Source organism: Auxenochlorella protothecoides, assembly GCF_000733215.1.
Source record: "Auxenochlorella protothecoides strain 0710 unplaced genomic scaffold scaffold31, whole genome shotgun sequence".
NCBI classification, from domain to species: Eukaryota; Viridiplantae; Chlorophyta; class Trebouxiophyceae; order Chlorellales; family Chlorellaceae; genus Auxenochlorella; species Auxenochlorella protothecoides.
In genome coordinates, this window is record NW_011934124.1 from 31,239 (window position 1) to 44,725 (window position 13,487).

Here is a 13,487-nt window from a genome sequence, read left to right on the forward strand (position 1 = left end):
AAGTTATACGAGCGCCGGCCCAGGCGACGGCCGCGCCCCTGCCGGCACCGGCGGCACCGCAGGTCTTTGCCATCAAGTCCGCCGCGCAGTCCAGCACCAGCGAGAGCGCAGAGGGCGGCTTCCGCCTGGCCGCCGGCTTCGATCGCCCGGGCGACAAGCCTGTGAGCAGCGGGGCGGGAGAGACGGCGCCCCCGGCCGCGCCGGCCACGCCGCCGCGGCAGCAGCAGAACGTCACACCCCGCCGCGTCAGCTTCGCCTTCACCGCGTCGGCGGGGCCGGTGCCCCAGAGACACACCCCGGCCATGTGCCCCCCGCCGGGGTCCGGCCGCCCGCTGCCCAGCGCCATGGTGCAGGCGCCGGGGGTGATGGCGCCGCCGCACCGGCCCTCGGAGGCGGAGGCCGCACAGCACGCGAAGCGGGCGTCGGCGGGACCGGTGGCCCCCAAGAGGACGGGAATGGGGGGCTTCTGCAGGCTCTGGTTTGGCTCCCGCGCCGAGGACGACTGAGGAGGAGGGGGGAGCATGGTCTCCTGCACCACACCCCTGACCCGCCCTCGCCAGACCCTGAACGACCCACCTCCGCTGACGCTGAGTAGCCCTGGCAAATACCAAGGAGCTGCCACTTTTCCCTCTGCTTGCAGACACCACCTTTGCACCCCCCTTTTTGTCCTTCTGTTCTGAGCCCCGCAGTGTTGACGATGGATGCCCCATAGTATGTACAGCGAGTATTGCACCTGAAGCGGGCGAGACAGTAACGGTGGAGGTTCAGCAAAATTCGTACAGAAACGGTGGTGTGATTTGGACAGCACATGGTTCTACTGTACAGGCTGGGTGCAACTCATCCCCGTGACTGTCGCTGCAGGACAGAAGTGTCCCCTGGAATGGTGCCTCTCATGGGTCGATAAAGTCCATGGGCTAGAGGGGTGCAGGTGGCGGCGCGGGCCCTCCTTTCCTTGGACCAGCGCCGTGACCCTTTGTCCCCGCAAGCCGCGCCTCCGCGGCCGCTGCGGCCGCTGCGGCCGCCGCCTCCGGGCCCTGCCCCGCCCTGCACTGGTGCACGATGCTCATGCTGGGCGTGCGCAGGATGGGTGGCGGGGCCGGGGGTGTCCCCGGGACCAGGGCCGGGGGGTAGGGCTGCCAGAGGCCCTCCAGCAGGCCCCCGCCATGCGACGCCGTGGAGATGGGCAGCAGGTGGGCCCCCGCCACGCCAGCGTCCGGCATCGCTCGCAGCGTTGCTCCGGGGTCGCTGGACGGGAGGCCCCAGCGCTGCACGACGCTCCAGGACTCCAGCGTCGCCACCGTGGCAGGAGAGGGCATGGCGAGGCGCAGCAGGCCCAGCGCCAGCGCCTGGCCCACCTGGAGGAACGGCAGGATTGCGCGGAGGGGGATTCGTATCGTCCATGGGGGTCCAGGACCCCGAAGTAATATGTTCGCTGAGCCAGCATGCAGAGCGTGCGACGCAAAATACACAGTCCCAAGCAACTTCTACGCTGCGGGCTCGTCGGCAGGACAGCGGATCTTGCCTCCCTTGATCCCCCTTGGGGCACGCACCAACAGGCCGGACAGGTGCCCCAGGAAGGAGACGTGGGGCACCATGAGCTGGCAGGCCGCCAGGAGCAGCCAGGGGTAGGCGCGGGCAGGGATCGTGACTGCCCCAAACAGGCTGCAGATGTGTGGGTGATGGGAAGTGGGGCCTTGAAGGCAACAGCCCGTTGGGGCTCTTCGGCGCGCGGAACTGGCATATCTCGGCCAGACCCATGCCTTCAAGCCATCCCCAACACCCTCCATGCACCCACACAGATGCACCAACCTGTAGGAGGCAATGTGCGCAACCTCTGCGTGGACCACGATGAGACCAAACAGCACGCCCGAGAAACCCAGAACGCACTGAAAGGACGGCTGCGACCAACTACGGCGGGTCCGGGAAGGTGTAAAGAGGATGGTTTATTGGCTGCAGCCAAGTAGTGGGCCCCTGAGCAAGATTCAACAGACCCTCAAGAAAGGGTGCTCAAGGGTCCTGCCGTCAAACCCAGACGCCACCTTGAACTCGCTGCCCAACGCCCACCCAAGCAGGCGCCAAACTCACACCCACCCTAAAGGCGGCAGGCCCGCGGCGAGGGCGAGGCCCACATACAGGCAGTTGCTCAGCACACTCAGCGTGGCCACCAGCCAAGAGAGCTGCACGCTGCCCAGGAGCCTCTCGAGGGGAACGCCCACTTGCAGCAGGGCAACCATGTTGAATAAAAGGTGGATGCCACCGGTGTGGAACAGCGAAGATGTCAGCAGACGCCAGGCTGGGATCGTGTTGGTGTTGGGGACAGGGGGGGGATGGGAAGGTAGGCGGGTACTCAAAGGCACCCTGATAAGGAGGCGAGCACATGTAAGCCATCACACTCCGGTAGCGCTGCATGGCATCACAGCCCACAGACTATCGTGACAGGCCGGGCCCCTTTGCATTCACCTTGCATGTGCCGCACGACGCGGTCGGCACTGAGGCAAACGTCGATCATGAGACCTCCACCAATGAGGGTGGTGATGCCCAGCAGCAGCGTGCAGGTGACGACGAGCACCCTGCGAACGGAATGGGTGCATACAACTCAGGGGATGAGGCGCCATCGGTACACACGCGATCCGAGCGCGCTACGGCCCAAAGGGGGACCCGCCCTTCCCCACCTCGTGACGGGGGGGATACTCCTGACCCATGCTCGTAGAACAGCTAGAGGCGACGCCTACATGACAAGTGGTTAAGAGACTTGATCAGATGTTGACGAGCGGTACTTACAGGCATCGGCTACCACAGGCACACCAGCACACACCGGCGCACGTCGCCGTTGTGAGTGTGCCCACCTCAGACGACATGATGAACGCCAGAAAGAGTAGCTAGATTGTAGTCCAACACGCCATATTGATGATCAACTCGTCTTCATCGTGAAGGACGGAAGTATACACAACACTGCAAACGACCTCCAAGGACCGATCCCGCGCGCGAAGTGAACGGTGCATGGATCACAAATGCAAGGGACTTTCAACCTGTGTCGGGCAATACGTAAAACATTTATATGCGGAGAAGGATTAGCAGCTAGGAGACCAGCTGCCTGAGTACCCAAGGAATGGCGCTGAGTCTTTACAAGCTCGTGCGACCTTTTGCGTCCACAGTTGTGGGTACGGGGGTTCGGCATCCAAGTGCATGCAATGCAAAGCCTGATTTCAGATTTTAGTAGGAGTGGACTGGTACCACTAAAAATGCGCAGGTCGTCGACTGGCTGTCTTGCGGCTGGAGCCGGCTGCACCACTCCGGACGAGATTGGGAGCTGGACTTGTCAAAGACAGTAGGTGGGCAAACATCGAGCTCCAGCAGCTTAGGAAATGTGACTCAATACGCATACGACCGTACGCCAGGCGAGCCGAGGCGCCCATGGAGGTGGCTGGGGATTTGAGTTCAGAGCCACTGGAGGATGGCGAGGACGACGACGATGGCGAGCAGGACGAGGAGGTGTCACGCAACATCGACACGGCGGGTTGTGACTGGTCAGTGGCGAGGGTGGATGCGGGTCTCTAACTTTGAAGCAGGGTTGGCATGGATGACCTGTGCAGATGAGCATGGGTACTCCGATGTCCAAGTCAGGCTGGAGGGTACTGTTCTAAGATAGACCCACACCCCCCTCCCATTGCCCACGACCTGTCATCCCCTGCACCCAGGGCCGAGAAGTCCCTGGCCGTCGTCCGCTCCCTCCTGGCCGACAGCCCCGAAGCCTCCCTGGAGCTGTATGCCTTCCACGCCCGGCCGGCCCAGAAACACCTGAGCATCCGGCTCGACAAGCTGACAGGTAAGCATGGAGGGGGAGCGAAAGGGGCATGGCAACGAATGGGTGTGTCACTGGCTCCCCTGCTGGTCTCCAGGGGGACACCCTCTGCCTCAGGCCCTCACCTCCAGCCTTTGCACCCCGATCCACCAGACCCCCGGGGTTCGCCCACCCTGGACGACATCTCCGACTTCACGCGGGGCCTGACCGCGGGGCTGGAGGAGGCCCTTGGCGAGGAGGTGGCTGCCTCCCTGCAGTACGAGGTATCCTCGCCGGTGAGGCGGGTGGAGAGTGTGCTGGCGTGCGCGTGTGTCAGCGGCCCCCCACTCGCTCGCACCTGATCAGCCAGCTGTTCCGACTCCCTGAGCATCCGACCACCCACGCAGGGCGCGCTGCGAGCGCTGGCCGTCCCGCGTGAGCTGCACCGCTTCCGGGACGCGCCCATGACGGTGGCGGTGCGCGCCGGGGAAGCCGGGCGGCAGCCGCCGCCCCCCCGCGTCATGCTGTTCCTGGGCGAGGAGGGCGTCGACACCACCTGGCGCCTGCTGGACGTCCCCGAGAACTGGTCGGCGCTGGGCAAGAAGAAAGGGCAGCGCTTGTCCCGCGCCGACCTGGAGGCCCCCGTGCGCATCCCCCTGGCCGACTTGGGCGCCGTCCAGTTCTACCTCGACATCCAGGGACTGTGAGGCGGCCTGGAGTGGCGGCATGCCCGGCGGTTTTCCTTGGCGCCACAATGCCACAGTCACCTCCACGCCGCAGACCTGTAACCCCCCCCCGTCCCTTGAAGTACCCATTCTCCTCTGGCCTGCCACCTGATAGTGCTCGGCATCAACTTGCACAGGGGGGGTCACCAGGGGGCACGGCCCTCACGTCCCAGGACGCGTCGCGGCAGTGCCAGGTGGCGTCGGCCCCCGCCGCCGCCAGCTCGGCGGCCAGCGCGGCGTCAGGCACGGCACGCCAGGTGTGGCACGCGTCGCACTGCACCCAGGCCTGCTCCGCCGCGGGTCGCCCCGCGCCCTCCGCGCCAGCGGGGCTCGGCCCCGCCGGGTCGGGCCCCACCCGCCCCAGCCGCGACCGGCTCGGACGGGCGGCGGCCGACCTGTGTCGCCCGCTGGGCGGCTTTCCAGAGCCTGGGCTGGCGGGCCTGCCCTCGCCCGTCCGCGCGCGCTTGCTTGCCGGCGGGGTCTCCGCGTCGGAGCGCGCGTCCTCGGCGCCGGCGGAGCCTGGGCCGCTGCCGGCCGGGGCGGCCGAGGCGGCGGGGGCGGCGCGTCGAGGTCCCCCCCGTGCCGCCATCCCCCGGCCCCTCCTCGTCCTCACTGGGCCCGCTGTCCTCATCCGCCGCCTCGCTCATGGTGTCGCGCAGCTGACGCCTGGCGAGGGCAGGGCGTGGCACGGGAGGGGCCGCTGAGGGCACATTGCACCCGGGCGCGGCACAGCGCTGTGCTGGGGTGGCACGCCTGGAACCTCCTCCGACACTCCCCGCCCTCCCCCTTTCCCATGCAACCCCCCCCCCTTGCACCTGTACACGTCCAGGGGCTTGCCCTGGTAGAGCACGCTCTTCCAGCCGTCGTCGCCCTGCTTGTCCGGCGTGATCAGGCGTTTGACGTGGATGGAGAAGGCCGAGGCGCTGCCGTAGGCCTTGCCGTCGTAGCGGATGGTGCCGTCTGCCAGCAGGGCCGCGCTGTGCGTGCTGCCCTTGTACAGCACGCTGAGAGCGTCGGGGCCCGGGGTCAGCAGGCCTGCGCTCACCAGGTCGGCCAGGGAGACGGGCCAGGCGCGGGAGGCGCTGCCGCTGGCCTCGCTGGCCGCCGCGGGGCCGCTGCTGCGGGTCTTCAGGCCCGACTTTCGCGCTGCAGGGGTCTTGGCCTCCGCGTCCTCGGCGTCTGCGTGTTGAATTGGCGAGGATTGGGAGTGCTGGCGCGGTGGGGGCGGTCCTGGTCAGCGAGCCGGGCTGCTGTGGCAGCTAGCCCCTGATGCACTCCGCATTCAACACAAGAGGAAGCCCAGCACCACCGCTGGGTCGCACCTGCGGGGTTCTGTCCCAGGACGAAGACGCGGTGGGAGGTGCCGCTGATGAAGGGGCCCGTCAGGTTGTGGCCCTTCAGCCACTCTGGGATGGGGTGTGATGGGGCAGGGGCAGGCGACACTGCGGCCATCCCTGGGCAGAAGATAGTTCAATAGCTACGTATCCGTCTGTGCGGTTGCATGCACCGAGAGGCAAGCGACGCACGGGGTCAAGCTTGGCAGAAGGTCCCGGGAGAACACTGTACGCCTTGCATTGACGGATCACACTCGTGAAGGCCTGCCAGACACGATTGAGGTGACAGGGAGAGTGAGAAGCTCGTGATTGTTGGTGTAGGGAAGTGGCCTCCGCAGCTTCCTGCTAAAATTCGACGGTGTCGTGGAACCTGCAGGGAGGTCCCGGTAGCGGGTGGTTTGCGCGCGCGTGCTCGCACACTTTGCAAGCCTTGACCCATGAAACATGGAATCCTTCCCCAACCTCGCAAAAATGAACTCATCTGCCTTCCCTGCAACATCGGGCTTGCATCTGCGCCGGCAGGGCATGGGCGACAGGCAGGGCACAGGTCTGAGAGAGCCCTTGCTGCCAGCTGTAGCTCACAGGCATGCCACGGGTATCCTGCAAGTCCTTGCTCGCATTAGGCGATATATCATAGAGCTCTTGGCTTACATACTCTATCGAATACAATGTGCGTCTGTTGTTGGGCGAGCTTTGGGGCTGCAGATCAAGCTGGTGCCGTCCCAACCCCTGGCCTTTGATCCCTTCCTTCCAATACATATTGCAGCGCTCCTCTTGCTGGGATCAGACAGCACGCCGCAACTGTCCCCCACTCAGTCTTCGAGGTGGCTGGCGCTGAAGAGAAGGGCCAGCATACAGTATGATGCCGCCGACGCTACCCATGTGGTGCGAGGGTCGGGATGTGGTCCTCCAGCTGGCATCCCGGGGCGCATAAGTGTAGTGGTCAGAGTGTGGCCGGCACATATACACACTTATTTCATACATCCTCCAGGCACTGCTCGGGAGGTTGTGGATCGCAGGCTTCCAAACGGAGGAAGCCATGCCGCGGAGGGTCAAAGCTGAGTGCTGGAAGGATATGGGCTGGCAGAGCGATGACCCGGGGCGTGATTTCCGGTGAGATGAGGTGTGCCTGGGTGGCCCATGGCAGCTGCCTGCTGACAATCCTGCGAGTGTGCAGGCACTGGTGAAAATCTCCAACTCCTTACTGCTCGGTGGACCTTGCACCATAGATTCCGCTCATCGCGTGTCCTCGACAGGGGAGGGGGCCTCCTGAGCCTCGAGTGCCTGGTCTATGCTGCCGAGGAGCACCCAGCCACTTTTCAGAGCCTGATGCAGAAGCGGGACGGCAAGCGCAGTGACTGGGAATACCCCTTTGCTGCCGCCGGGGTCAATCTCACGTTCATGCTCGCGGGTGAGGCCTGGTGCTGGGCAGCATTGCTTGTTGCGGGAAACATTTTGGGAATTCTCTTCCGGGCTTGCATGCAGTACCAGCGGATGAGAATGTAGCAGCAAATCTGCGTGGCCTGAGGTGATATTGTGTGAGTGGCAAGCACCTCCTGTGCATCCCCCAATTCATGCAGGACTGCTGGGACTCTCGCGAGCGTCACCCACCACCCCTGCGGGACGAATATTTGCTTCCTTCCTTGAAGATAGCGATGGTGAGTCATAGCAACCACTTGGCGACTGCTTCCCTGACCAGCACGGCATGAGATGGAGTTTTACTGGAGAATTGACCAATGGAATCACATTGAATTTTGTAACAGCTTCCTCATTGCCCACCATGGACCCAAACCCTGCCTCCAACCTCAGGGTTTGAAGCTTTTGCAAGCCTCGTTGTAGCTGCACAGGTCCTGCTCGACAGGATCTGGCTGGAAAAACGAGCCTCTTACATGGAGTTCCAGGCAGTGCTTAGGTGGGCTGCCAACCTCATCTGAGTAATGCTTGCATCTCTGGTGTGTGCAGGCTCTAGAGGGTTGAGCATGTGCCACTTCATCGCAGAAATTTCCTTCACCTCTTGTTATGCAGGGAGACCCAGGAGCAGCTGGAAGGACAGCTAACCCAGCTACTGCCGGGTCAGGGGCCAGAAGTGCTGCTGCTTCGCTTGAAAGATGACTCCTGAATTGAATACAAGTTGAGGGTAGCTATACAGCATAATCCCCATTGCGCCTAATCCCTCGCGCATTCCCTCTTGTACCTATCCCAGGAACCCGCTCCTGACCTGGCTCTTGCCAAATGAGTTCATTGGCTTCCTTGTCATCAATAACTTGGTGGATGTTTCAACACTGTCAGTATCATGGTGGTTGCGGAGTACCATGGGCCCCACTCTGGGCCGTTCATAAGTAATGGTCTCCAAAAGCAATATGAGTAGCTGATATCCACTCTCCTTCATGGTTCGTTCATACCATCCAGAACACATCCGATCCCATTAGACCTCGGTAATTAAGCTGGATTGGGCGGGAATAGTACTGCGGTGGGTGACCACGTGGGAAGTCCCCGTGACGAACTGTTTTGGATTTCTGCTCAATTTTGTAGAGTTTCGTTCTTGTTATTCATGGAGGAGTGTGTCCCAGGATCTTTGCCTCAAGCCTTCCAGGCCAAGATCGCCAGCTTTTCAGCTGGATAGAAGCATATCATCTGGTTGACCTGGGGTGAACGTGGGTTGAGGACAGTCCTCAAATCTTTCCGGTGGCAAGTAGAACTGCGCTTGAGACGTTCACCGCTTCGACATGCATACTCTTGCATGTCGGTCCCACTTTCCATCCACTCACCTCATGGCTGATGCTGTAGCAGAATGCCTGGCCCATAACCACCTGCCAGTTCCCGGCCCCAAAATGCTTGGCGAGTCCATCCCGAATAGCGTGAGTACACCGCTCCACTTCAGCCCCGTGTTTGTCTACAATGGCACTGCAGATCTCAATGGCCTCCTGTTGGTCGGCCTCGGCCATCGTCGACTCCCGAACGATCGGGAAAGCAGACCCCACCGATTGACTCTGACTATTGAGAGGCATGACACTCGATTGATGATGGGGGTCACAATGCCTTCTGATAGCTTTCCTTAAGATCAATCTACCCTGTAGGAGGCGCGCGAGGTGCAGGTAGTGCCAGTCGACAAGCCAGTGCCAAACGTCGCTCTCCCGTCGCCATGACAGTCGAGCTTCCTCTGGTGCACGCCCATGCGATCACGGCGATACCATTCCATCAAGTGCGATCTCACAAGAATGTAAATTATCAGATAATCTGTCTAGTGGTAATGGACGAAAGAAAGGCTGAGAACTGATCCAACGTGCCGTGAGGGACGGTCTAATCCCACGCCGCCACAGAACGCAAGGGCCCATACAACTTTCGGGGGAGCTTCGACGCAGCATGGCCGAGTTTGGAGTTCCAAACATTCTGGGAGCTTCGTGCGAGATTGTTTATCGGCATCACCAACCAGCGTCTACCTCGATGTGGCTCTGTACACAGTCAAGCGCCTCATGAACTGCTGCCAGAGCCTCAACTTCGCCTTCACACTGGCTACGGCCGTCCAGTAAGGACAAGGCTGCAATTATAGAGTGTGTCCACGGCTAGGGATTAGGGAACTAATACCCAAGGTACAATGTGCCATTGAGCATGGGGCAAATGTTGTCAAGTCAGTACCTCCTTCCAGGCAGGCATGTGCGGCACTTGCCATCCATCCTCACCGCTCATTCCCAAGATGACATTTGTGTTGAGAGGGCTCGCGAACGGAGGCTGATGAGATGGGACATTTGCACGAAAAGGTTTATGAAGCCTCCTGACGAGCTATACCTCACATTCCTCGCGCAGGAGTAGTCCTTTCTACCATCTCGAGACGTACTTAGCTTTGAAATGGGGGGAAAGAATGTGCACAAAGTTGAACTTTACGAATTTTGGGTGGGTGAGCCATTCAGTGGGAAGATTCCCTATCCCACGGTCCCCCTACAGGGCGCGCGAGCCCACCCCAGCTCGTTGTGCGCCAAGGACGCCCCGAGATTATTCCTGTGACCATCAGCGCTGGGACATGGGATTCGCCTGTGCAGCACGATCCTCCTGAGGTGCAGTCGTCACACCAGACCAGCGGAATCGACGCCGGCGAGGCGTGGGATCGTGGGCCATGACGAACAGGGTTTGGCTGAACGTGGCCTACCTGGCTCCGCGCTGGGCCGTGTGGACCCTCCTACTGGTCGTGGCCAGCATAGATGCGTGTCGTCACCGCCATGTTCGGTCCCGGGGCTGGCAGCTCTATGCGGTGCTGGTGCGCTGGGACGGAGGGGCGAGACACCTGCGTGGCACACTGCAGCTGTCCTGAGGCCTCACGTCCTCCCCTCCGCCCACCCTACAGCTCGGAGCCACGGGCCTGTTTGTGGTGCGGGACACCTTCCTCTTCGCCTACGCCGTGTCGGGCGTGGGTCCGGACTGGGCCCGGAGTGCCTGGTTCGGGGCCTACATCTTCTTCTCCAACCTGGCCGAGGCCTACTTCATCTGGATCCTCATCATCATCGCCGCTGGATACTGGTGCGGGGACCTGTGTGTTTTTGATGCAGCAGGCCCTGGGCATCCCGCAGCAGGGAGAGGGGCGGTGGCGCTCCTCTGCTGCCCTGCTCCCGTCTTCCACCCCCATTCCCCCCAACCCCCTCCCGCCCGACTCCACCGCAGCATCACGCGCTCGGACCTGGGCCCCCACCGCGCCGTGGCCATCAGCATCCCCGCCATCGTCTTCGTCACCTCCCTGGTGGTGGACTACGTGCTGTACAGCATGCGCGGCTTCGAGGCCTTCTCAGACCAGAGCGTCACCGTGGTGTGCGTGGAGGGGGTGGAGGACCCGGAGAATCCCTGCACCCCGGGCGAGGAGCTGGGCGCCGCCACGGGCCTCGTCTTCTTCATCTGCATCATGGCCAACATGATGGCGTTCCTGCTGGTGCGTACTTGCCTGTGCGTGCGTGCATGAGGGCAAGGGGGTGTTTTTGGGCGGGATTGGGTGTGTGCAGGGGGCTGCAAGTGCGGGGGAGGGAGGGGGGTGAGGATCAAGTGGGCCTGCAGGCACGGCTGCGAGTGGGGGCAGGTGGGGGAGTGCTGAGCCTGGCCCGATCTGCAAGGACGGTGGGCTGGCGCAGCAGCCAGAGAATGCCAGGGTTCTTGGGGACTGTTTGCAGGGCAGGTGGCGCCATGGCCGGGCATGCGCCGGCGACCCCGCCCCACACGACAAATCCCCGCCCCATCTCCCCCCGCTCCTCCGTGCAGGCCTGGTTCTTCGTGTTTGAGACGGTGCAGAAGGAGCGGGAGCGGCTCGAGGGCGGCGACCCCTACCAGCAGGAGGAAGAGAGCCCCGCCGCCGCGCCGGGGCTGCCCGTCTCGCGTGCGGGGGGCGGGCTCACCAACGGGCACGCGGCGGGCGTGGGGCACGCCGCGGTGCCCACCCAGGTGCTGCTGGAGGAAGGGCGGAACGCGTCGCACCTGTACGGCGCGACGGAGGGGCGCGATGCCGACGAGCCCCGGACGGTGCAGGACCGGATCGAGACGCGGGACAAGCTGCGCCTCATCCGCACCTTCTTCTACGGCGTGTCCACCTACGTCGTGGCCAACCTCTTCGTCATCTTCCTCCCCATCTTCGTGCCCACCGTCGTTGACCGAGTCATCCTGGCGCTCATGGTGGGACTCACAAGGGTTGGGTCAGGGTGGGGGAGAGGGTGTCATTCCCCCAATGTGTTACATAGAAAGGTGTCTCACACATGTCCCTGGGCACCTGCCGCCCCGCCCCACTCTGAACCCGGTTCCCCGCTGCATCGTTCTCCCCGAACCGCGGCCCGCTGCTCATCCCCCCCTCCCCCATTGAACCCCCCCTATCGTTCACAGAACGGCCTGCTTCTCATCTTCGTGAGCGTGCTGCTGTGGACCTTCCGCATGCGGGCGGGCAACGCCTACCTGGTGCTGGGCGAGGCGGTGGGCATGGAGACCACCACCGAACTGGGCGTGCTGAGCGCGCCTCCCAAGCGGGCGGGGCCCTCGCAGCCCGTGGGCGGCGGCGTGTACGACACCGCCTTCACCCTGGACGAGGAGGAGGAGGAGGAGGAGGCGCGGCTGGCGCGGGGGCCCTCCTCCAGCGCGCCGCGCCAGGCCGGCCTGAACCGCAGCGCGGCGCGGAAGGGGGTGGTGGTCACGGACCTCCCCTCCACGCCGCACTGACCGACGTGGATGCGGAGTGGGGGAGGGAGGGTGTGCAGTACCCCGCCCCCTCTCATGCCCCTGTGTCCCCTCTACCCCGTCTCCCCCGCAAGCGTGCCTTCGCCCCCTTCCTGTCCGCTCCTCGGCTGCTCATTCCTGTACGGTCACGATTTTGGCCACGGCGCTGGGTGTGTGAGGAAAGGGGGGAGCACGGGGTGTGGCAGGGGCACTCGGGCGGCTGTACCCTTGGGAGGCAGGGCCCAGCAGGGGTGCGGGTATGGTCGGGCGGTTGGAGTTTCGCCACCGCTGCACATCAGGCCAGTCTGCGCCAGCCAGCGCTGGAGGGAGGGGTCGATCGGAACAGGCCCTGGGCAGCGTAGGGCCCTCCTGGCGCCGCGTCCTGCGCCCAGCACAGCGAGCCGCCGCCTCACTCGCTCGCCCCGGCGCGGCTGCCCCGGGGGCCGTCCCGGCTGTGGACCCTTGGCCGCCCGGGCCCGCGGGGACCGTCCTTGCGCACATACACCGCCAGCAGGCCGTCGTCGTGCGCGCTGGCCACCCAAGTGGCGCAGGTGGAAAGCGCAGCCTGACGCACCAGAGGCAGGCCGCGGCCACTGGCGCGGGGGCGGGGGGGCGGGGTCAGTCGCTCCCTGGGCGACCCCTCATCCACGCCGCCCTCCAGGTCATACAGCAGCGTGTTGCCCTTTCGCGTGCCGATCGCCAGCCTGGCGCACCGGCCATCAAGGCCGAAGCGGAGCCACCACACGCGGTCGCACACCTCCAGCTTCAGGGTCTTAGGCGTTGATTGTTTGGGGGGGAAGGACATCGGTACAAGGGTTGGAGCCGAGGACTGGGCGCATGTGATGCTAGGGAGACGGCGAGTCCACGCGCCTCGCCAGGTCACCTGGGCACCCCCGGCAGGCGCCCCACCCCATCCACCCGCCCACCTGGACCACAGTGAAGCGCCCGTCCTCGATGCCGCGCGGGTTGTGGCTCGCCAGGTCGGCACGCCACAGCAGGGCCTTGTTGTCCACCGACTTGGAGAGCACCAGGTCCCCCACCCAGCGCACGCAGTCCACGTACTGCAGGCCGCCGTGCACCTATTGGTCCAGGGTGGGGGTTTTGGGCAGTTGAGGCGGCCGAGGGGCAAGTCTGGCCAGCAGGGTTGGATCGATCAGACAGGGGCAAGGTACACGAAGGATGACGGATGAGGCCCTGAGCTGTCGCTCCCTCCGATCCCCTCTTTTTGATGAACAAAGCAGCCTGCGCCCCATGGTGTGCGCCTTGGCTCCGCATGCTTACATGGGGCGGGTGCCAGCCATCCCCACCGTCCCCAGTCACACATCCCCTGCACCTGGGCGGTGAAGATGGGGAAGGTGACGAGGCGGACGGGGTAGGCAGCCTCCGGGTCGGTCCAATCCTCGCTGTCCGTGATGAGCGGGAGGTGGGGCGAAAAGTCCCTGCATGGGCGCCAGGGGCGCCCGAGGGTTA

At 63.9% G+C, this 13,487-nt stretch overlaps 7 protein-coding genes across 7 annotated transcripts in view; 4 read left to right on the forward strand and 3 right to left on the reverse strand.

Annotated features, from left to right (window-relative positions):
• Nucleotides 1–506, forward strand: part of F751_2931 (CBL-interacting protein kinase 11) — a gene marked incomplete at both ends in the record, with an annotated part of 2,794 nt that extends 2,288 nt beyond the window's left edge. Inside the window, 2 exons of the mRNA XM_011397303.1 lie at nucleotides 13–161; nucleotides 228–506. Of these exons, the coding sequence (XP_011395605.1) occupies nucleotides 13–161; nucleotides 228–506 (428 nt within the window). The remainder of the gene's footprint in view (nucleotides 1–12; nucleotides 162–227) is intronic.
• A 331-nt stretch (nucleotides 507–837) lies between these two features.
• F751_2932 (Uncharacterized protein) lies at nucleotides 838–2,509 on the reverse strand (the record flags this gene model as incomplete). Its single annotated transcript, XM_011397304.1, has 6 exons — nucleotides 838–855; nucleotides 1,116–1,355; nucleotides 1,551–1,662; nucleotides 1,810–1,908; nucleotides 2,092–2,293; nucleotides 2,461–2,509. The coding sequence occupies 6 exons, from the start codon at nucleotides 2,507–2,509 to the stop codon at nucleotides 838–840; spliced, it is 720 nt and encodes a 239-aa protein (XP_011395606.1).
• A 905-nt stretch (nucleotides 2,510–3,414) lies between these two features.
• Nucleotides 3,415–4,488, forward strand: F751_2933 (hypothetical protein; the record flags this gene model as incomplete). The annotated part of the gene is made up of 4 exons (XM_011397305.1): nucleotides 3,415–3,527; nucleotides 3,699–3,826; nucleotides 3,956–4,077; nucleotides 4,189–4,488. 4 exons carry the CDS (start codon nucleotides 3,415–3,417, stop codon nucleotides 4,486–4,488), a joined length of 663 nt encoding a protein of 220 aa, XP_011395607.1.
• A 257-nt stretch (nucleotides 4,489–4,745) lies between these two features.
• On the reverse strand, nucleotides 4,746–5,958 carry F751_2934 (MPN domain-containing protein; the record flags this gene model as incomplete). The annotated part of the gene is made up of 3 exons (XM_011397306.1): nucleotides 4,746–5,172; nucleotides 5,322–5,685; nucleotides 5,829–5,958. The coding sequence occupies 3 exons, from the start codon at nucleotides 5,956–5,958 to the stop codon at nucleotides 4,746–4,748; spliced, it is 921 nt and encodes a 306-aa protein (XP_011395608.1).
• Nucleotides 5,959–6,931: 973 nt separating this feature from the next.
• Nucleotides 6,932–7,959, forward strand: F751_2935 (hypothetical protein; the record flags this gene model as incomplete). Its single annotated transcript, XM_011397307.1, has 4 exons — nucleotides 6,932–6,963; nucleotides 7,097–7,251; nucleotides 7,650–7,752; nucleotides 7,866–7,959. 4 exons carry the CDS (start codon nucleotides 6,932–6,934, stop codon nucleotides 7,957–7,959), a joined length of 384 nt encoding a protein of 127 aa, XP_011395609.1.
• A 1,992-nt stretch (nucleotides 7,960–9,951) lies between these two features.
• Nucleotides 9,952–12,020, forward strand: F751_2936 (hypothetical protein; the record flags this gene model as incomplete). The annotated part of the gene is made up of 5 exons (XM_011397308.1): nucleotides 9,952–10,092; nucleotides 10,180–10,352; nucleotides 10,494–10,755; nucleotides 11,079–11,486; nucleotides 11,691–12,020. The coding sequence occupies 5 exons, from the start codon at nucleotides 9,952–9,954 to the stop codon at nucleotides 12,018–12,020; spliced, it is 1,314 nt and encodes a 437-aa protein (XP_011395610.1).
• Nucleotides 12,021–12,149: 129 nt separating this feature from the next.
• Nucleotides 12,150–13,487, reverse strand: part of F751_2937 (Polycomb group protein FIE2) — a gene marked incomplete at both ends in the record, with an annotated part of 3,669 nt that continues 2,331 nt past the window's right edge. The window contains 4 exons of the mRNA XM_011397309.1: nucleotides 12,150–12,183; nucleotides 12,656–12,789; nucleotides 12,944–13,096; nucleotides 13,351–13,456. Coding sequence (XP_011395611.1) covers nucleotides 12,150–12,183; nucleotides 12,656–12,789; nucleotides 12,944–13,096; nucleotides 13,351–13,456 — 427 coding nt within the window. The remainder of the gene's footprint in view (nucleotides 12,184–12,655; nucleotides 12,790–12,943; nucleotides 13,097–13,350; nucleotides 13,457–13,487) is intronic.